The 22,086-nt window shown below is 46.7% G+C and overlaps 1 protein-coding gene across 11 annotated transcripts; it reads left to right on the plus strand.

Moving 5' to 3' along the window:
* The first annotated feature begins 1,257 nt into the window (after nt 1-1,257).
* On the plus strand, nt 1,258-20,263 carry ZDHHC1 (zinc finger DHHC-type containing 1). 11 transcript variants are annotated; one of them, XM_064386497.1, is made up of 11 exons: nt 1,258-1,366; nt 3,215-3,433; nt 5,151-5,326; nt 5,974-6,075; nt 6,969-7,093; nt 7,432-7,590; nt 10,941-11,053; nt 15,798-15,883; nt 16,515-16,608; nt 17,547-17,655; nt 17,821-20,263. In XM_064386497.1, the coding sequence occupies exons 2-11, from the start codon at nt 3,215-3,217 to the stop codon at nt 18,357-18,359; spliced, it is 1,722 nt and encodes a 573-aa protein (XP_064242567.1). In that variant the 5' UTR covers nt 1,258-1,366; the 3' UTR covers nt 18,360-20,263. The 11 variants fall into 11 exon arrangements, with proteins under 11 accessions (XP_064242567.1, XP_064242569.1, XP_064242571.1 ...); XM_064386501.1 differs by lacking the exon at nt 1,258-1,366 and adding an exon at nt 1,948-2,101 and having other exon boundaries at nt 16,483-16,608; nt 18,082-20,263; XM_064386502.1 differs by lacking the exon at nt 1,258-1,366 and adding an exon at nt 1,948-2,101 and having other exon boundaries at nt 16,483-16,603; nt 17,545-17,655; nt 18,082-20,263.
* Nucleotides 20,264-22,086: the final 1,823 nt, after the last annotated feature.

A 22,086-nucleotide genomic window follows, 5' to 3' on the forward strand; every position in this document is an offset into this window, starting at 1 on the left:
GCAGGGAGATCACTGGGGGTTCAAAAGGTGACGAGGGCCTTTGGGGACAGCGAGCGAAGGACACGCCGCCTCCGGGCCGCCCTCCGCTCCGCACACAGAACCCCTGTGAGCCCAGCGTCCGGCCAGCCCCGCGCACAAAGCAGCCGCTGTGCGCCGACCCAAGGCCATAAAGAGCGCCTTGTGCCTCCGCCAGGACACGGCCACCGCGGCCTCCCCAGGGCCAGCAGAGGAGCGGGCCGGGCCGGGCTGGGCTGAGTTGAGATGGGCTGGGCCAGGCCAAGCTGGGCCGCACTGGGCCAGGCTGAGCTGGGCCGGGCCGGGCCGGGCTGGGTTGGGCCGGGCTGGGTTGGGCTGGGCTGAGTTGAGCCGGGCCGGGCCGGGCCAAGCTGGGCCACGCTGGGCCAGGCCGCACTGGGCCAGGCTGAGTTGAGCTGGGCTGGGCCGGGCCGGGCCAAGCTGGGCTACGCTGGGCCAGGCCGCACTGGGCTGGGCCGAGCTGGGCCGGGCCGAGCTGGGCCATGCCAGGCCAGGGGGGCCTGTGGCACCAAAACCCGCAGCCGGCCCGTGCCGACTGCAGCGGCGGGCTGGGATGAAAAGTCAGGAATTATGAGGTAAATATTTATCCCTGCGCATGAGGTGTGCCAGCCAAAATGGACAAAACAAAGCGGGTTTTGCTCAGGTTTTCTTCTTGAAACGCTCGGGTACAGCTGGAGTAGTCACTAACAGCCACATCACTGACTGCTAATGACAGCAAAATTTGCAAAGGTCATTACAAGGACATGGAGGTGTTATAGTGAGCCCAGAGAAGGGCAATAGAGGAAGCACAACGCTGGTGAGGAGCTCATGAGGGAGCTGGAGGGCTCAGCCTGGAGAAAAGGAGGCTCAGAGGGGACCTTGTCACTCAACATCTCCCTCACAGCAGGGTGAGCCAGGGGGATCAGCTCTTCTCCCAGGTAACAAATGACAGGACAAGAGGAAATAGCCTCAAGTTGTGCCAGTAGAGGTTTAAATTGGATTTTAGCGAAATTTTCTTCATGGAAAAGGTGGCCAGGTGCAGAGACAGGCTGCCCAGGCAGGGGTGAAATCATCATCCCTGCAAGTGCTCATAAGGTGTGTGGATGTGGTACCTGGGGCCAAGGTTTAGTGGTGAACACGGCAGTGCTGGGTTAGCGGTTGAGCTCAATGATCTTCAGAGATCTTTTCCAGCCTTACTGCTTCTATGATTCTGTTTTCCCAGTGTTCTTGCTGCTTGTCTGGGGATGCACTGAAATGAAATGTTTGCAGCACCAAACCTGCCAGACTTCAGGAAGCATTTGGACAATGCTCTCAGACACGTGGTGTGATTTTTGGGATAGTCCTGGGCAGGGTAAGGATTTGGACTTGATGTTCCTTGTGAATCCCTTCTAACTCAGGATAATCCACCATCCATGATTCAGGTATCCCTGGAATCCATCTTGCTGGAATTACTGATGCCAGGTGATGCTAGGAGGGTTTCAAATCCATCAAATTCTATGTTATCCTGGTTGCCCAGGGATATCCTTTATCCTTCACTGATAAAGAAATCCTTAGTTCCATGTACTTTACTTTGTTTTACTTAAGCACAAACCACTGCAAATCCTCCAGTAAATTTCCAAACTCCCCAATAAAACTCTGCAACCTCATTATGACACAGTGTAAATCTGAATATGCATATTTTAACAAAAATACTACATTTTCACGCCATAAAGACTGGTCGATATAATGGGGAATGGAATTTTCCGGGAGTGGGATGCCTTTAGCTCCTATCCAGCCTCCACCGCTGGCTCACTGGGCCCCGTCTCTATGGAATGTCACCCCTTGGAAGGCTGGGGAGTGGCGTGGGCAGGGTTTTCCCGGGGCTGATGTAGGACGAAGCCTCGCTCCTTCCTCCCGCGCCCCCGCGGAACGATCGCGCCCGGCGCGTTTTGTCCCCTGCGCGCCGCCGTAGCCGTTGCCATGGCGACGGGCGCAGCGGCCCGCGGGGGCGCCGGGAGCCGCCGTGCAGGCCTCAGCCGGGGCCCCGCGCCCTGCCCGGGCATGAGGCGCGGCCGGGGCCGCTGTCAGCCGCTTCTGCGGGAAGAAGGTGAGGGCTGGGAGGTGGTGGAGTGCGGGAGGGGTCTACGCGGCTCTCAACAGAGCGGCTGTCCGGGAAACCGCTGACCCAGCCCGGCTCCTGGTGCTTCTTGCCCTTGCGTCCCGGTGCCTCTCTCTGTGTGTACCCTGATGGTGACTTCATGCTGGTTTTTATATTCAGTGTTTTCTGGAGCTGGGTATAAAGGCATGCCGGGTGTACCCGCTGTGGGTTTTGTAACAGGTAGCTCAAAGTGATGCACGAGCAAGTTTTCTAGAGCCTAATGAGAAAAGGAAGACATGATTGATAATGATTTCTCATCAGCGGTGAGCCAGTTGCCATGTAGCAACTTAAATGGTGAAGGCAGGCAGATACTGCTAATTACTTCAAAGGGTGAAATTAGGAATTTTTTATTCCAGCCTACGTGTTGATAAGACTGTGCTGATGAATATAAATTATATTCTCTGCTATTCTTACCCACTCCTCTACCAGCTGGCTCCAAAAGACATTTCCAGCCCTTCACTGGGGACTGAAGGGCTGTTGGCATACCAAGGTTGGAATTGTCCTGTTCACCCTTTCAGCAGTTGCCCTGCTTTCTCTCTTCTAGCCCTGTGGAATTGTTCTGGCGCTGGAACCATTATCAAAAATACCACAAGAGAGCCAGAGACCTGCTCCTTTTCTTTCATCACTCTCCTGTGCACGTTAATCAGACTAATTGAAGTTGTTTGTCATGTTAGATGTTCATGCCACATCCTCTTTAGTTACTAGGGAAGGGTGGCAGTGGTGCAGAGTACCTTGAGCCAGCTCAGGTCCAGCAGAGCTCCTCTGTGCTGGTTTTGGGATGCTGCCCCTGATCTCCTGCCTGGTTTGCTCTCCTTGCTATCTCAAGTTTTCTGTGAAGCAGAGCAGCCCAACTCCCTGTTGTTAGAAACTCTCCTGGCCCTGTGGCAAGTGAAAAGCAGCATCTAATAATCCACCATAAAAAAGGAGAAGTTGCTTCTGAGCTCAGAGCTGTTCCTCTTCACGTGTGTCATCATTTTTGTCTGCCTTGGAGCATCTCTGCAGCACCAGGGCTCAGCCACAGTACTTTTGTTTCACATTGTTTTCCCTTTTTGATTTCTGTAGATGAATATCTGCAATAAACCCCATAATAAGATAGCTCCAGAGGATCTGGGCGAAGCTGTCGCTGAGGTGAAGGCCCAGCGTGCACGAAGAAATGGCTGGAGCTGGCCCCTGCACCTGTTCCAGGTCATTGCCTGGCTGCTGTTCCTGTTCTTTGCCCTGGTTGGCTTTGGGATCCTGGTTCCCCTGCTGCCCCGCCACTGGCTGCCCGCTGGCTACATCGTATCCTTGCATGGGGAGGAGAGCAGGGCTGGACAGACTGGCCTGGGGTTGTTAGCACAGAGCACTTGTCAGCTAGCACAGAAAGCACAGGAGACAAGCACCTGAGCCAGAATGCTTCTCTGGACTGTCACCATCGTCTTGGTCATCTCCTGACTGTGTAAAACCAGTTGCTTTGAGATCCTCACTTTAGGTCACTGATTTCTGCTTCACCATTCTCTGTTATGTTACTGCCTTTGCCTCCAGTGCTCTTCTGCTGCCTGCTTCTGCCTGTGTGTCTCCTTTGCTTTACATTATTCTCCTACCAGTGTGCTGCAGGGTTGGAGGGAAGTCATACAAAAAAGCCCCTCCTGAAGCACCCTGGTGGTGAAGGCAGCCCCACCCGTCTGTGCTGGCTGGGTGAGTCATGAAAGGCAGCTTGGCGTGCTCGTGGTGGCACCCTGGGGTGCTTGTGGTGGCTCACAGTGGGTGTCCTCCCTGGGCACTCCCTGTGTTCAGCAGGAAATCTGGGAGCCACACACAAGGTGGTGAGCTGTGAACCTCAGAGGAGAGTTCTAGTTACTAGGGAAGGTAGAGCAGCAGTTTTTGAGCAGTACACATCTAACAGAGATAGTGAAGGGTCTAGAGGAGAAGCAGCTGAGGACACTTGGCTTGTTCAGCAGCTGGGGAGCAATCCCAGTGCTCCCAGTGCCACCTGCACCATCACCTGTGCCCAGGGAAGGAACTTCCTCAAGACCAGACCTTGTTCTGAAGGGATGGGGTGTGCCCTTGCATCATTTATACATCTGACACAGATGCCTCTAGGTCTTTGATATGTTTGGGGTGATTTTGCTTATTATTGTTATCATTTTTACACCTGCATGATTTAGACATTAATATAATTAGCTCAATGGTCTTATATCTACTTAGCTTGCTCAAATCCTTGATATTATCACAGTTCAAACCCTGTGAATTTGTCTACTAAATGCCTTAATAATGCAATCTAAAGTTACTCTTAATTCAACAGATTAGTATTTCCTCAAGTTCTACTTCCAATTAACAAAGCACTAATGTCTCTTTTGTGTCAAAGGCAAACCCCTTCCCAATCTGCTTCACCAGCCATCAGAGCCCCAGTGAGCTGAACCTCTCAGAGGCCTCCTTTTTAACTTACTTCACTGATCTATTTTCTGTAGGTCTTAGTATGACCAATGATGTGCACATCTGGGTGTATAGAAACAATGACAAACCCTGGATCCTTTGTAGGAGCCTGCTTTAAAGGTGTGCTCCTCTTCCTTGGGATTCTGAGGAAAAGGAAAGCAAGGTAATCAATACTACTTCCTTGATGTGACCTTTCTTTCCTTGAAAGTCTGGTGCAGTGAAAGGGCATGTGCACAGCCTTTCCAAGGAGTCTGTATGGACTAAGAAACTTGGACCTATGTCAGCAGCCTGTACTTGGGCTCAGATTCTGGTAAGTGCAGGTAACTTTTGAAGACACTGTGCTAGGAAGGGCACTTCTGCAAGGCAGAGTAGTACATAATGAGGAGGGATGTTCCTGTAGATTAGTTATCTTTTTCCAGGGATATTTATTACAAGGCAAATGTCTCTATCAGTAAAGCTCAGATTAATGTGCTGCAATCATTTATATAGCAATTTCTAATTCTATGCCATAAATTTTTCATCTGTGTGGGGTTTATGTACTAAGGATTAAAAGACATGTTAAATCCTTAACTGTGTGCTTCAGTGTCCAGGAGTGTGTTTTATCTACCATTTAGTTGTTCATCTTACTGCAGTTTCCATTGATCCTGCGGATGCAAACGTGCGAGAAAAAAACTATCTGGGGCCTCTGGCCACCTTCAACCGTAACCAGCACGCACATGTCATTGAGAACCACCACTGCCATGTCTGTGATGTGGATGTGTAAGTATCTCTTCTTTCTCCTGCTCTGTCCTCTTCACCATTGCATTTCACCATTAGTCCTTAATGTCAGACTGTAGCATTTGAAATCGAGCCCCTGAACTGCTACAGTGCAAGTTGAGCTTCATCCTGTGGTGGTGGTCAGGTAGCTGGGTAGGGGCCTTCTGTCAAATGTGCACAGGGTTCTGTGTTTTATTTCATTGCTCAAATCCTTCTGTGTTTTATTTCATTGCTCACGTTCTATGGAGAAGGCTGTAGTGTGCCATGTTCCCTGAGTGTTGGTGTTGTACCTATCAGTGTGGAAGTAGTGTGTGTGTGTTTGTGTGTGCTTGTCTCTGTCTGGATGCTGGCCAGTTGCAGGAAATGCTTGGAGGGCAGGCATTAAGATCAAGCTCTGTAGTATTGCTGAAGGGATTCAAATGAGAATTCAATAATATCCAAATTAAAAATCATGCAGTGCATTGAAAGGCGAATTTTGGGATTGTGGTCCAGCAGTGATAGATAAGTTTGGGAGATGAAGTACTCCTGATGCAGAAGGTTTACTTGCTATAACCAGGGTCTCTGCTGCTGTATCTCCCTGTGTCTGAGTTACTGAAAAGTCATAGTAATGAGCTGGTGCTGCCATGCAAATGCCATCCTTTCTTTGGCAGGAGTGCCAAGTCAAAGCACTGTGGAACTTGCAACAAGTGTGTGTGTGGCTTTGATCATCACTGCAAATGGCTCAACAACTGTGTGGGAGAGAGGAATTACTGGTAAGAGCTTGGCATTGTGGCAGAAGCACAACACTGCATCAATAATGTGGCTTCTTCTCTTTCCAGAGTTCTCCTGTATCTCAGTTCAGTCTGTACTTAGCCATGCAGAACCACTTTTCTTTTATCCCCTGGCTGAATAGAATCTGTAATGAGAAAACTAGATGGAAAATACAAGCATAATCATGACATTCAAATAACCAGGGATAAAGTTTCTAAACTTAGAATATTGTAGCTGAACATCTGTAAGTAAAACCAGAGAACATAGAATTACTATTTGGTATTAGGAAATGCTTACAGGATGTTAATTGAGTGTCCTTAGTGCTTCTGAAAGCTGGAGTAGGAAAGAAACCATGATGGTGCTGTTCCAGTTTGAAACAACCTGCATCCAGATCGTGTGCTTTCCCTACAAGGCTTGCCAGTTGGCAGGAGTCACAGCAGCTTCTAGGGACCTCTAATCCATGCCAGGTTTGAGATAAGAATAAGGAGACTGCCACTGGTGCTTCTCAATTTACTTTCCTGCACTTAAACTCCGTGGAAAGCAAAGTGGTGTTGTTGCTGGGTGCCATGTTACACTGATGGCTGGTGAAGCAGATCGGGAAGGGATTTGCCTTTGACACACACTACACTTCAGATTTTGTGCAAGGGAGCTCTTTGTCTGTCCTAGATATACTTGACTGTTTTGTAACCATGGTTGCACTAAAGGGTCACAGTTTAGTCCCTCAGAGTAGCAAATAATAAGTACAGCTGTTCACCAGTATCTATCATAAGTGTAAGAAAACATGACAGTAATTTGAGATAGCTGTCTCTATCTCTATCTTTATTAGAGGCTGGGATATTGATTTGTGTGTGTGTGATGTTATTGAAGCCACTGAGACCTCTCCCTGTCCTGGCAGGCTCTTTTTGAATAGTGTGCTGTCTGCCATTCTGGGCCTGGGGCTTCTGCTGCTCGTGGCTTTCTACGTCTTTGTGGAGTTCTTCGTCGACCCCGCGGTGCTTCGCTCCGACCAGCACTTCGATGGTACTGCAGTGCTTCACATGGGCATCCTGGGGATCAGCCAGCTTGTCTTCATGGGGGTTTGGACTCTGTCAGCTCTTCCACTGAGGAGGAACTCCATTCCTTACTGCTACCATTTTATGTTTCTGTTGGAGTATCTCTGCTCAGCTGGATGGAATGTCTTTCCTTACAGAGCTAATTGCTCTTCCTAAAAGCTCTGCAGACACTGGATTTCTTGGGCTTCCAGTGCACAGTGGGTCTGCAGCTACTTTTGAGTTAACAGGATTTCCAGCTGTAAAGTTTATTTAGAGATAATTCATACCTGGACAATTTACTTACCTCCAACTCTCTTTGTTTTACAGCTTTGAGGAACCACATGGACCGCTGGTTTGTGTTTCTTCCTGCATCTCCTGTTGAGACTCGGGCACCTGCCATTCTGGTGACAGCTGGGATTTTTATTCTTCTGAGCTTAGTGACCATGATCCTGCTGGGCCACCTCCTGACCTTTCACATCTATCTCTGTAGGTGTTTTGTTTTTAATTTCATTTTTGCTTACCTTCTACTCATCCTGCATTCACTGTGTGTTCACCCGTGTCACTAATATGCACCCATTGTGCAAAATTGGGATTTAACATTATATTTCTGAATTCCCCCCGGTACCAGCTAGGCTTATCACTGCTTGTGTAATGTGGGGCTTGTGTTGGGCCTTTGCAGCCATGTTTAAGCTATGTTATCCTAAAACTGAAAACACATGATAGGGTACTGGAGAGGCCAAGTGGGATGAACAGGCCAATCCCAGCTTGGTGCCAGCAATGGTAGATTCAGATTAACTCCACATATGGCCTTTGTGAGTCTCCTCACTATGCTCCTCAGTACTTCTGTTGTGTGAAGGAGCCTGTTTTTTCCCCTTACCTCAGAGAAATGTGGATGTACAGAGCTGAATTTCTGATTGGAGCACTGCCATCCGGGTAAAGCTCCCTTTATGGAAATTGAACCATATTGATACAAGATTTGTGGAATTCAGAGGAAGAGGCTTTCAGAAAGGCTTCTCTTTAGATCTACTGCTTGTTGCTCTGTCAAGAAAGGATATTTATGTTTGTTTATGTAGAGATGGGCATCAAAAACATTTTTTCAGCCGTCGTCTAAAATGAAGCCAATGGTTTTTGGCTGCTGATGAAAGTCATGATAGGGAAAGATCTGATATTTGCAGTGGTTAGTGGTGCCAGAAGTAGGAAAGAAGGGATGTGGTGGAAGAGAAGTGAGGACAGCAGTTACAGAGGATCCTTGGATGGATTTTCAGGTTCTCAGTTAACAGACCTGCAGATGCCAACACAAACTAGGTCAGCACAAACCAGCATGGCTCCAGAAGCAAAACAGTTGCACTGCTGAAGTGTGGTGTTTGATAGGTGAGTGTTCCCAGCTGGCATGGACAGTGCACTCAGTGAGGACACTGAGCATCATTTTCCTCTACAGTCTCTGTGAGCTTGACTGAAATTTGGGCACGCTGCAATTTCACTTCCTGGGCAGAACTGACACTTGGCTTTTCTGGGTTAATGGCACTGCCTGGAGATTTGAAAGGTTGATCTAGCACTTTTTAAAGGCAAAAAGTTTAACAAAGCTCCAGGAAGGTTTCTCCTGAATGAAAAGGGCTTATTCTGTTTAGTCCTGAGTGGTATTTATCCTGTCTTTGTGTGCAGCTTCCACAAGAGGGTGCTGCCTGCCTGAGATAATGATTTGCTTTATCTGTCAGACAGAAACCTCTGTCTGTACCACTAGTTGTGCTCTGGGCTTGGGGGAAATTTTGTTGCTTTTGCCTGAGGGTGATTATTTTTCCTCTTTCAGAATAAATTTCGAGCTAAATTAACTTCTACTTTTGACCCAATTTTAAATCTTTATCTTATGTGGAAACAGAATTATTGCTGATGTTTTTAATGTTTTGTTACATTATAATCTGCTGCCCTAATGAAACTGTTCCAAGCTGTGCAGAATGTAGTGTGTAAGCTCTGCTTTAAAGGAAGGGTGTCACCACACTGAAGCCTTTGTTGTGTGCTGCATTTGCACTTACTACTGGCTTTCAGGGAGACAAAGTATGTCTGAACTTAAACTCCTCTTATGTTATACCTGTCATTGTCAATAGTGTCCTCTGAATGTTTTAAGGGAGACAGTGTTGTAATGAGCTATTTTCCCTCTTCTGAGACTAGAAACAGGCTTTACCAATTCCAGTGTAAATACTGTTGGTCAGTATTTCTTCATACACATTTTTGTTTTTCAGTAATTAAATTACAGAAATTAAATAGCACTTCTGTGAGTGGTACTGCCCTTAGACTTCCCATTCCAAAATGGCCTAAATCAGGTATGGCTATTAAAATTTAGAATCTAGTTTTGTTACAAGCACAGTGAAAATCTCAGAGTTACTCTCCAGATTTTAATTACTCACTATGATCACTCAAAGAAAGTAGGTTATTCTCAAAATAGTAGATCCATGTATTCAAAATCACTAGTCTTGATTCAGACTCAGTTCTGGAGGCATTTGGTGAAGCATGACACTTCAGAAGCTTAGAGGGAGGATTTTTTTTCCTTCAATACCAAGAAGCTGATAGTAGAAAAAAAAAAGAAAAAATATAGCAAATATAGGAAAGCATATAGGGTTATTCACAGACTGATTATATTTTGCATGTTATGTGCTACAGTGTTATCTGGCCAAAAAAATGCAGTATTTAAACTAAATAGCTCTATTAAAATATTTTAAAAGTTACACTGTAAGTATTCAGACATCAACAAAATCCAAATTTTAAATGGTTAATAGGCCTTTGCTTATGAAGCAACATTCTGTTTTTCCAAGAAAGCAAAGGGTGCCATTCTAGGAGCACTTGCCAGCACCCTGCACTGTTCCTGTTAAGTAATCACTTGGCTACAGACTCACATTCATCTCTGTGTTCTCTCTTCTTGGCCAAATGGATCCTGATTTTTTATTTCTTCATAAGGTGATTGTGATTCCTTCATAAGGTGATTTTGATTTCTTCATAAAGTGATTCTCCCCCACTTTTCTTTGAAGGTCATGGTTTTGAGAGGTAAGATGTCAGTGATCTAAGTGTCTTCAGGCAGAGGGAGGATTTCAGTCCAGATGATCCTAGGCATCTGCTTTAACTGCTGTTCTTCTGTAGAAAAGGAGGAATAACCACCAGGCTGTGCACTAAAACCCTTCAGCATCCGTTTCTGGGTTTATTCTCTAAAAATACTTAAGGTCATTATGGGAAGAATGTCTACATTTTGGACTCTTTTGGGTCTCATGAAGAAACCAAGTTGCTCAGAAATGTCACATGCTTTTGGTCATTCATGGAAGGAGATGTGTTTGCGTGGGGACCTGGAGAGCTCATACAGTCAGGGACATGTGAACTCTGGGCATATCTGTTTGGCATGAGACAAGCTGTGCACTTGATGCTCACTGGTTTGCACATTAAGTGTCTCAATCACTACAGGACACACTAACCTGCTCAATTTCTTCTCTCCATTTAGCACCACCTTCTGCAGTACCTTCTGATTGCTCACTGAGCTGTTTGTACAGTGCAGATCTTCAACCTCTTAGACAAGAATAATGGATTTTCCCTGAAATGAACTGAACAATTTACTACAGTACAGAAGGCTGTACCATTCTAGGACACTTTAGAATAGCAAGACTATAAGAAAGCATTGTGATGGTGACAGTAAAGGATATAGTAGGATGTACAGTGCACAGCTACTTTTGGCTTGGATTACCAGTTTCTTCATGTTTATAGTTACTGTTTGATGGTATAGTTATCCAGGCTGTTTGTGTAAGTGCAGTCAGGGAGGGGCCTTTCCTGTGCTGACAGGTCTCTCTCTTCCCTTTCAGTGTGGCACAAGCTGACTACGTATGAGTACATCCTGCAGCAGCGTCCCCAGCAGCAGCCAGACAAGGTGGACAAGAAACAGGAGTCTTGTTCCTCCCAAGTGAGACCCAGTCAGGTACTCATCCTACTTTCAGTCCATTGCCCAAAAACAGCCTTGTTTGTTTGCTGTGTAAACTTTGCTTCGCTTTCTTGTGCTCCAGATTTTAAAGGCAGTTGCTAGAGATAAGACTTGGTACTTTGATGGAGTTGAGGAGGATGTGAAAGAGTGTAAAGCCTGTAATTCCATGAGCACTTTAGGTATAAGCAAGTACTGCTTTCAAAGGAATCAATCCCACCCACTCTCTTGCTCCACCACTTGTTTTGGGCCCTGCACTGTCTCATCTCTTCTGCCAGCACAGCTGTTCATTAGGACAGGGTGGGGAAACTAATCTGAGTAACAATAAACTTTATTAAAAAAACAGTTGAACTGGCCCAGCTCCCTCCCATTTGGTTCATCAAGCATCACATAAATGCCTGGCTCAGCACAAAGGAGGGTGACTGAAGAGTGGGAAGAATCCTTTCCCTGAAAAGGACAGGACCATCTGTTTGGGTGGCACTGCACATCTTGGGGGCTTGTGTCATGACTTCAAATGAGACAGGCTCTAGGGCTGGGGAAACTGGGGCTAATCACTGAGAAGCTAATACCAGTAATTTAACCATCTGAAAATGAAAAGGACACCAGTTTTTCAGAAATTACCCAGATATCTGCTTTTCTTTGAAACGAGTCTGTATAATGATAAGGGTCGTTGTTATTTACCATGATGTTGATCTATATTTCTGTAAAAAGAGTTCTACAAGCTCTTAAATTCTGCCAGACTCTGCAGAGGCAGATATATCAGGATCTGAATTGAGAGTTCAGTGTATTTTATTTTGCTACAAGGCAAAATTAATTACTGGATTAACTCAATTTTTGACTGGACACATTCTATACTGACTCCAGCAGGGACTTGAACTAGAAATTTCCAGAAATTCTCCCTAGTCTAAATTATTCTGTGATTCTCAGTCATGTGTAGCTTTTCATTTTATGCAAGTATGTTATCTACTATACAAACAGTTTTGTATTTCATAGAAATTAGTTAAATACAAACTTCATCCACATATTCTCTGTAGAGATACTGGGATGTCTCTGGATTCATCCATAGTTCTTCCTATCAAAGCAAAGAGGAAAGTGAGCTCATTCAGTTTTCTATAATATGAAGTCCCTAGCTTTCCATATATATTTTTTACTGTTTTGGAAAAGTTAAACTTTCAGTTTAAACAGAGGTTTCCATAACAACAAAAATATTTGGCACTTTGTTTCACAGAGCTTTGCTTACTATGAAAATTAAAACAATAATAAAGCATTAGCTCTAATAATCTAGTTACTGAATTTTAGTTGATACTGAAAATATATTTGAACAGGGGTGCAGTTTATGTGTGTGTGCACTTTTGGGATGTTGGCATTCTCCTGTTCTGTGTTGTTCTCCTGTCTGCACTGGTTGTTATCTAGATACGTGTGAATATAGTTCATTTGAAGCAGCAAGCCTGGAAGGAGCAGGGTGAAAAGGAGTTTGATGTTTCAGGACTGCAGTTAGGACCTTGGGGAACAAGAAAGACTGGATGATGCCCAGTAACATTGTTGAGAAAAAATGTTAACCCACTAGATTTTCCTTGTTTCTTACATAGCAACCAGAGATAAACACAAACAAATAGATTGGAGTAGGAGGACACCAAGTGACTTGCCTTTTGTAAGCTGTGTTGAATACAGCCTTCTTTAGCTTGAACACTGCAACCCTTTGTAATTGATCCAACATGTTGTAAGCATAAAATGGAAATTATCCTCTTCCCACTTTTGTCTGAACTGTTCATTCATTTTAGGGATTAAGAAGAAACATGCATTTCCCCTTTAATGCTTGTTTTTGAGCCTTATTCAAGCTTGGGTGTTGGTTTTGGCTTCAGTTTTCCATGTTGATCTGTGGTTAAGTCTTCAGCCACGTTCAGGTTAAAAGATTCTTGTTCAGGGTAAAGGATTCTTATGTACTTGTAGGATCTACAAAATAAGAGCCCTAATTTTGCACATTTAAGGGATTCAGATTTCACAAAAAATGCAGAACAGTTGGGCACACTGAGCCTTTGCTTCTATTACCATACCTAAAGCAGGATGTGCAAGTAACCATTTTTTCTGTAGTCATTTTCAGTCCAAAGAAATATAAACTAAACCAAACCCTATGCTTTAATGCATAATTGCATTCATGCCAGGAAGCAGGCTTTCATATGAGGCCAGCTGGGATGTGATTCTTCTCACATTCCTAAAGCTTTGAACTTGCTTTGGAAACTGATTCAGGTTGGTGGGGTTTGATTTTAAATACTAAACACAGATTTTACTCAGCTTCCCTTACACTTTCAGAATTGTTGCTTTCTTCCAATGTCAATGTAACACAAACTTAGTCTTCACTCTCAGCCTCAACACTTGCAACAGACTCACCTTCCTTGGGACAAGAACTCTTTTTTCCTGTTCAGTTCTGCTTTCTCTCCAGGCAGACAGCACTTCAGGGCTCTTCCTGACACTGAAGTGGTTGATAAGGGCAGCTGCAGTGGGCAAGGGAGCTGAATCCATCCTGGGCTTGTAAACCATGGACCTTGGTCCCAGCTGGCAGCTGGTGAACGTGGCCAGGATTTGCACAGGGACAGAACTTGGGCAGTGTGTCAGCCCAGCAGTCTGCTTTCAGCAGGAGCAGCAGCTGAATCCTGACAACCCAGCTGCAAAGGGTGGCTTGTCTTGATGCTGCAGTGGAAGGATTCTGACTCTCCTGCTGAATGCCTGGGAGCAGAGGGAGGCTTGGACTCTGCTGTGGCTGCAGCTTGTGTCACACTCTGAGAGAACATTGTATTTTCTACTGATTGAGTCTCATTTGTTTTCATAGTCAGCTCTAATGCTTTACTTTCATTTATGTGGCTGCTTTGGTTCTACATTATTTATAGAAGGCTGAAATGAACAAAATGGATTTTAAAAGGCTCTTTCATTCCCTGCTTGGAAAGAAATTGTCCATGTTATTCTCAAGATGAATCATTTGTTAAGCTCCCTTGAAATGCCAGTCCTGCAGTCCTGTTTATGTGCTGTGGACATTGAGTCCTGATTGTTTTCAGTTATTCTGCAGTGGGATGTCTCCTGCTGCAGCTCATTTCAGCCATGACCTGCTTCTCTCTGAAAAGACCTGCATCTGCTGCCTGTGCACTCAGTGACACGAGGCTGTGTCTGATGTCCTTCCCTTGTGACTCAGGTGCTGAGGCCTGAATGTAAATCCTGATTGTAAATGTCCCAAGGAGCTTTGAGGAGACATTTGTGCACACTTTGTGTTCAGTTGGTGATGAGTGATGATGTGACTTGAGTTACAAGTTCCAATTGAAATACATGTAGTAAATTTCTGCAGATTATTAGTCTTGCACTTGGATAAATTTTTAAATCAGAAAGACATGGTTTTGATTTCTAAACTGATTCCCTTCAGTTGTTATGTTACCACCTATAAAACAACTGAATTTTTTTTCTCTTTTTATTTGAATTTCCTTTTTATTCCTAAAATCTGAAATGATTTCTTGGCTGCAACTGAATGTGCAGCTCCATGGATTCTTTTCTAGTTCATAGACCATTGCTTTGTATATAAAGTTTAAATGGCTTTTCCCACGTGCTTCACTTTCCATCTTTACCTCTAGCAATATTGATTTTTTGTGCCACTGTAATTCAATATTGTAAAGATCTTCCGCAGCTCTTTGCGGCTGGCTTTCATTTTTAATGCCTTACATCAGGGAGTGTCATCACCAGGCTTCTCACTGCTCTGCTCTTTTGTTGATTGTTTATGAATGTGTTCAAGTGCAGAGGCCCTGGATCTCTCAGGAACTCATTTGTGGCATGGCCAACTTTGACTTCATTATCTCAAGTTTGCTGATCAGGCTCTTCAGAAAAAAAGGTCTTCATGAGCTTGTTTTAGCTATTTTTGAAGCTAATGCCTATCACATTTTAAATCCTTCCATCTTAACCTAAAAGTTACTTTAAAATATCTTTATAGTCATTGCACAGTGAAACACTTATGAAGAAGTTCTCTTGATGATTATTCAAGTTTAAAAGGAGCTGAGAAGTGGTGTCCAGGTCCTTCTGACCATGGTTTATCCTTTTCTGATAGCAGGGCTTCATACTCTTCATCCCTTGGTACTCTGACCATCCTAACTGGATGCTTTTGAGGGAGAACTGGGGTCCTTTCCTGTAGTGCAGCACTTGGATTTAGTACACTTATAATGTTTCTGAAAATATGCAGTTTTCAAGTTCAGCTGTCATTACTCTGAACTCATCCATATCTGAAGCAAATAAACAATATATCACACTAATTTTTAAAAATCAACAGGTCTTACCCATATAGGGTCACACAAGAAATAGAAAATACTTTATGTTTTCCCTGTATATTTCATGCTTCCATTCTCCTCATCTCTATTTTGCATTTTAAAGACATTTTTTGCATTCACTGCAGAGCTCCTCAGATTGAACTGTGTAACTAATGGAAGCTTTAAGTGGTATTTTGAATGTGCTCCCAAGAAATGACTAAGCTGATCTCTATAAGTGTGATTTGGTTTTGAGTCACATGAAACACTGGCTGGACTAAACAAATGAATCAAGGACTTCTAATTGTGCCAGTCTTGGGTTTTCCATCTTCTTAAGCAGCAGTTTCCTGCTGTGCTGCCTGACAAAAGATGTCTGGCATAATGAGAAAGAGTACATCTGTAATGAAAATCCCTCTTCTCCCCTCTGTGTTTGTATTAGTCTGAAAATGTTGTTTGTTTTGTTTTTCCAGGAAGCAGACTTATTGTCAGGTAGTCCTGGCTATACAGACCCTGGAATTCAAGTAGAGGAATTCTCAACATTAACTTCAGGAAAAAGGTGAGAAAAGTCAAGGATAAGATTCTCCCAGCACCATGTGTGGTGAATGGGAAATTGCTGTCAAGATCACTAGTGGGCCCTAAGACAAAAGTTCTTAGAAGGATAGGGAGCACCAGTGTTTTGAGCAAGGTGTGGTGAAAACTTTGAGTTTCAGGAGGGTAGATACCTGCAGGAATACTTGCCTTCCCTCTTCTGGGAAAATATCATTACTAGAATACTCTATTTAGGCTGTTTGATATTAAATATTTTATAGAAAACTGGTTTCTATTAAATGTTTTATATTAAAATTACTTTAAGGCTGGCTGATTTGTCCTGTAAGTCCTCTATTGAGCTCATTATAGTTCCATGATTTCAGGTTGTGGAGAAATGAATCACAACAGTTTATAAAACAGGCAAGCACTCATGAGAAAACAGGATCCTTGTCTCTTAATTAGTCCTTTCCTGTTAACTTGTGTCCCTGGGGATTTCATTCTTATTTTGCACAATTGTGCAGGAAAAGTTCCCCTGCAGTTTTGCTGGGAATGCTGTGTAAGGCAGGGGGGGCTGTGATCAACCTGGTCTGTGCATGCAGGCAAAGAGGGCATTAAATCCTGCCTTAGGGAATCACCTTGTGTGTCTGCTGTGTTTTTAGCTTTCCAAAGCTCTATGTCCATAACCAAGAAGGTGACCCCATGCAGAGCTCATCCCCTGAGTCCCCATCTCTTCACTCTGTGGCCTCTTCTCAGGTAAGGAGGATTTGCCACACACCCAAGCTGCTGCTGACAGCCCAGCCAGGCATGCTCACTCTGAGCAGGCTGTGCTTACCCTGCTCACACAGGCTCTGCCTCCCCTCACTGTGAGTCTGCAGCTGTGGCTGTGCCCTGCAGTCACCAAATCCAGGTGATGTTCTCCTGTCTCTGCTCAGAGCTGTCCTACAGTCCCCTCATGAGCTCTCAGCTGTAACACAGCTGTAATCCAGTGCCTTGCTCAGTGACTCTGACTATACTGCTTTGTTGATGTAAGAAGCTCAGCATGTTTCTGTAGAGCAAAATTCAACAGTTTAAGTGTTCAAACAAGGCACCTGCCCAGGGAAAGATGGTGTGTGTGGGTATGGAGCTTGAGTGTATGAAACAGATCTCCAAAGTCTTGGACTGGGCTCCTGACACGCATGTATCTGCATCCAGAGGCTCTCTCCTCTTGCTCAGATGGCAGGTGGTGGTGCTTTTTCTCTTTCCTCCAAGCTTATTAATCAGTCTTGCCATCTAGATGGTAAGAAAAATTAGTTTTCATCTATACTGTATTTGGGACAAGGACTGTTCCCTTTCTTGGGACATCCTGTGCTGTGTGAGTTTTGGTTCCCTCTTCTAGTTTGACTTTACAAATGCAAGTGACAGTGTCTGGTACAGCCCCCAGCTCTATGATTCAGCAGCTTCAAGGTACCTACACAGTAGAGACAGTCACTGTATGCAGATAATGAGGGGGTGTGTTCATTAAATGCCTGTTCTCTATTACTGCTTCATAGTAGCTCAGTCTTTAATGGTAAAATATTCTTGGACTTTGGTTATACCTAGTGTTTGTTGTTCAAAGAAGGAAGAATTAAAAAGAGGTAACAAGTTTAAAAATTGTCTTCTTGCTTTGGGCTGGTGAAGTGACTTCCCTTCTCTTGGGCCACTTGCTTTCACAGCAACAGAAGAAAAGAAGAAAGAAAATGCAGAAAGCTTCTTCCTCAGCAATGGGCAGTAGATCTAAAGCACATGCTACACCTCAGCCCTCATTCCCAGATTCCCTGTCAGGTGAGAGTGCACCAGTCAGCTTCTCTGATGAATCTTGCATAAATGTATGTATGATTTGCTTTAACACTAGTGCATCAGCCATAGCAGAGTTCCTGGGCTTCTTGATGTCTTTGTAGAGCTGAGAGATCTCTCTCTCCTTAAGGTTTTTTCTCCCTTTATTTCCAGCTGCAGAGTTCCCAGCCACGGCTGCTGCCTCACCTTCCCACAGGCTTCACCTCTTAGTGCCAGCTTTTCCTCTGAGAGCTGCTGTGTCCCCCAGCAGCATGGGCCTCATCCAGGCAGCAGGACCCCCAGCTGACTATCACTCAGAGTCTGCTGAGTCCATGGATGAGATTCCTGTGGCTCAGATTCGCCCTGGGAGCCCAGTCCTTCAAGGGCCTCCTAAGAATGACTCAGGCAACTCTCAACATTGTCCCTTGTCCACAGACAATCCCAGAGGAGTCAGGAAGAAGAATCTGTATTCTGAGCACAAGGTCAAAAGGAGAAGCTGCCAGCAGGATAGACATGTGGAACGAGACCTGGAGCTTTTTTCTAAGATTCCTGCTGTGTTTGTAAGTAAGAGCAGTGGAGAACCTCTTGTCCCTCAGCCCCAGCCCTGTGAGAGCACGTCAGAGCCTGACCACAGAAAATGCACCAGCAAGCAGCATGTGGGCACACATGATCCATGCTCAAAGGACATAAGGACAAGCACCACAGCGGCCTAGGGATCATCCTTCCAAAGCCATGGCCTTTGGGAACAGCATTAGTGCTGTGTAGAGGCCTACAGGACTCACTCCTCACTGTGCACGTGCTGTCAGGCTGCAGTAGGACATTTCTCATCCTCAGCCAAAGGCAAGAGGCAGCAAGGTGGCAAACCTGAGGCAGACTTGTTGCTCATGAGAACTCAGTTCCTTTCCCTGGGGAAGGGCCAACCCCTCTTGGCTCTCTGCACGCTGGTACTGCAGTAAGTGCCCAGCAGAGTGTATGGGGAAGAACAAGGCTGCACCTCTGCCATTCCCTGCACCCTGAAAGCTGGATTTCCATCTGCCTACTCCCTGTCATTGGATCATGCTCAGGGGCTTCAGCAGGTGGTCAGGGAGTAACCTCAGGATTGCCCCATCCCTACACCGCTTTCCACTGTGCACCCTCAAGCCAAGTCCACCACCAGCATCTTCTCTGTAAGGCAGCATAGTTTGACCTGCTCCCCCTTCCCTGCAGTCTGGGGTGCCCCACACTGCAGCACTGTCATCAGAAGTTTTGGGATACAGCAGTCCCCAAAACTTTCCAATTCCTGGGCTGCCAGATCTGTGTTAGTCCACAGCCAAGCCTGGGGTGTGCATGGTGCAGGAAGGTCCCACAGCAGAGAGAGGGGCACATGGCCAGTGCCTTGAGCCACAGCACCCTGTGCTGGGTGAGCTGAGAGAGCTGTCTGGGCTGCCATCCTGCAGCACCTCTGCTCTCCCTGCCCTGGTGGCTTCCCCAGGCAGCATGCCCTGCTCCAGATTCCTGGCTCAGTGCTGAGGCCAGGCTTTCAGCAAGCCCAGATCTGCCCAGCAGCCAGCTAATCTCAGAGCCCTGACAGCAGCTGCACACACATCTCCATGGGCCTTGCCACCAGCATGTCTGTCAGGATTTGGCACAGCCCTGAGCAGCAGCACTGGCATGGCTGGATGTATATTTCCAGGCACATCCCCAGCACAGCACACTGCTGGTGCTGTGAACAAACAGGTGCAGCAGCAAAGAAAAGAAAGCCAGGGGAGTCTTCATCACCCTTCCAAAATGTTTTGATGCATGGAAGGCACAACTGACCTTTCTCCAGCCTATGGTGGGTGCAGATTAGGGAAGGACAGGACAAAGCACAGTGCTGTGAGAGTCAAGCTAAGCTGTTCTCACTTTGTCTAGCTCAGTCTGCAAGCATTCCTTGGAACTGGGGCAGAGCAGGACAGGGGATCTGGGGTCAAAGGCTCTTTGGGCACGGTCAACACGGGACAGGCAGGCTGGACTCACAGCCTTGGTGGGAGAGACTAGCCTGAGAGCAGGACCTGGAAGTGTTTTAAAGGGCTGCCTTACCACTCTTCTCTTGTGTTTTTTGTCTCCTGAAAGAATTGGGATGAGGAGCTTTGACTCTTCATCAAATTACACAATCTGTTGAGCAGAAAAAGTGAAGTCTGATGTAGCTGTTGAAGTAATTTTGTCTCAGTTTGCAGGAAGGGCTGCTCTGTGGTCACAGTCCTTGCAGCTTCCCTGCCCGCTGTGGCCAGAGGTGCCTGCTGGCAGTGTGACCCTTTGGGAAAGCAGGGGAGTGTGGACCAGCAGACATGGCACTGGGTGTACACAGAGACCAGGGCACTGCTCACCAGTGGGTCCCAGTTAGACAAAGTCCTTCCTGTTGTTTCTCCTTATGTCCACTGTCATCCAAAGAAACTGTCCTGCTGCAGTGCTGGGCTCATGGTTTGCCAAGGCCAGCTGTCCCTCCACCAGAAAGCATTGGTAATTCCTCTTCAGCAGGTGCCCCTGAGCAGACCTTGTGTGTTTTCTTACTCTGTCCATGCAGAATCAGTCCAAAAATCATGTATGGAGCTCTTTGGTAGCTCTGGCCACAATAAACTTTTCTATATTCTTTGCTAAATAGTTTCCTCCTTTCTTTTGCAGCAATTCCTGGCTCTGCCCTGTTGATGATCTCCAGGCTGTTTGGTTCACTTCCCTTGAACCTCTGGAGTCCCAGAAGGGCTCAGCACTGTAATTGCTGTGGGGGTGACATCAGTCCCTTCTCCACAGGGCCTTTTGGGTGTTAGATGGGAGTGTCTTCCCTGAGGGAAGGTAGGGATCAGACCATCTCTCTGAGCTGTGTACCCCAGCCTGGCTTTTGTGCTGCAGCAGGATGAGCACCAGAGGAAGGAAGCCCAGCCAGCTCTGCATTGTGCTGCAGAAAGGCTGCTGTGCTCTTTGGGCTGAGGGGAGCTGGGTTTCCTGGGCTAGCAGATGTCCAGGCACATCCTTCTGCTGCCTTCAGCATGGAACATTTGCTCCACTCTGCTGAATAACTCAAGACTGCCAAACATGCAAGGCTGTGTCCATGCATTGGAGCAGCTGGGTGCTGAGCCAAGAGCCAGGCTCCAGCAGGATGGGCTCCCAGCACTGCCAGTGTTGGACTCTGATCTCCTAAACATCAAGGGCAGCAGGAGGATTGTGTGTGCCACGTGGTGATTGAAATGGGCTGGGGTTTATGTTTTTGCCACAACCACATCTGAGGAGCACTGCTAAAGATGCACAGTGAGCGCCCAAGAGTGAAAATGGTGAGGCTGAGATGGTTTTAGCTCCTGGACTCTCCTTCCCAAGCTTGCTTTTGTCCTCTTGTGCCCTTAACGTTGATACCCTGCAGGTTCAAGTGCCAGTGGCATTTCTGCTGCTCTGCATGAGGAATGTCCATAGCAAACCTGTGGCAGAAGGAACAAGTCACATTGGGGTGCTGCTGCAGAGTCCAGCATGGGCAGAGCAGCCCTGGGCTCAGCACCAGAGGGTTGCAATGACCACAGGCTGCAGCCCAAGGCCATAAGGAAGCTGGGTTAAGGTCCTGACAGCAGAAGTCCTGATGCTTCAGCTCCCCATCATTGCAGACACAGTGAGGTCTGACATCCTCAAGCACTTTCTCCAGCACTGAATAAAAGGTTTTTGCCAGGGCATGAACTTTCCCACCAGCTGGAGGCAGTGCCTTGGACCAGCTGTTTCCACCACAAGACACTGTGGCTTTCTGTTAGGAAGAAGCAATGATTTTCAGGATGACAGCTTTCCACAATCCTCTGAAATCGTGTCATGGTCCCTGGCCACTGTCTGGCAGCTGTGCCAGGCCCCGCAGTGCCTGCTCCAAGCCTCGCCTTGGCATGGGATGCACCTCGTGCTTACTTTCATCTTTGAGCCTGGCTCAAGTTTCTTTGTTTCCTCTTTGAAGTCAAGGGGACCTTCCTTTGGGAAATTATTTTCTAGGAGTCTGTTCCTGCGCTGCTTTTGACACGTCCTGAGAGCATCTCCATGCGCTGCCTTGAGTTGCAGGGTGGGCAAAAGCGAGTTCCTGCCGGAGGATGGAGCTTTGCCCCGCTCCTGTGCCCGGTGCCACGCACGGCACGGCCGCAGCTCGTGCTCGGTGGCACACCCGGCACGGACCCGGCACGGACCCGCACGGGCCCGGCACGGCCCGGCACGGACCCGGCACGGCCCGGCACGGACCCGGCACGGACCGGCAGGGACCCGGCACGGACACGGCACGGACACGGCACGGCCCGGCACGGACCCGCACGGACACGCCACGGACCCCGCACGGACCCAGCAGGGCCCGGCACGGCCCGGCACGGACACGGCACGGACCGGCACGGACACGGCACGGACCCGCACGGACACGCCACGGACCCAGCACGGACCCGCACGGGCCCGGCACGGACCCGCACGGACCCAGCA

The sequence above is a fragment of the Passer domesticus genome, chromosome 12 (assembly GCF_036417665.1).
Source record: "Passer domesticus isolate bPasDom1 chromosome 12, bPasDom1.hap1, whole genome shotgun sequence".
In the NCBI taxonomy this organism is placed as follows: domain Eukaryota; kingdom Metazoa; phylum Chordata; class Aves; order Passeriformes; family Passeridae; genus Passer; species Passer domesticus.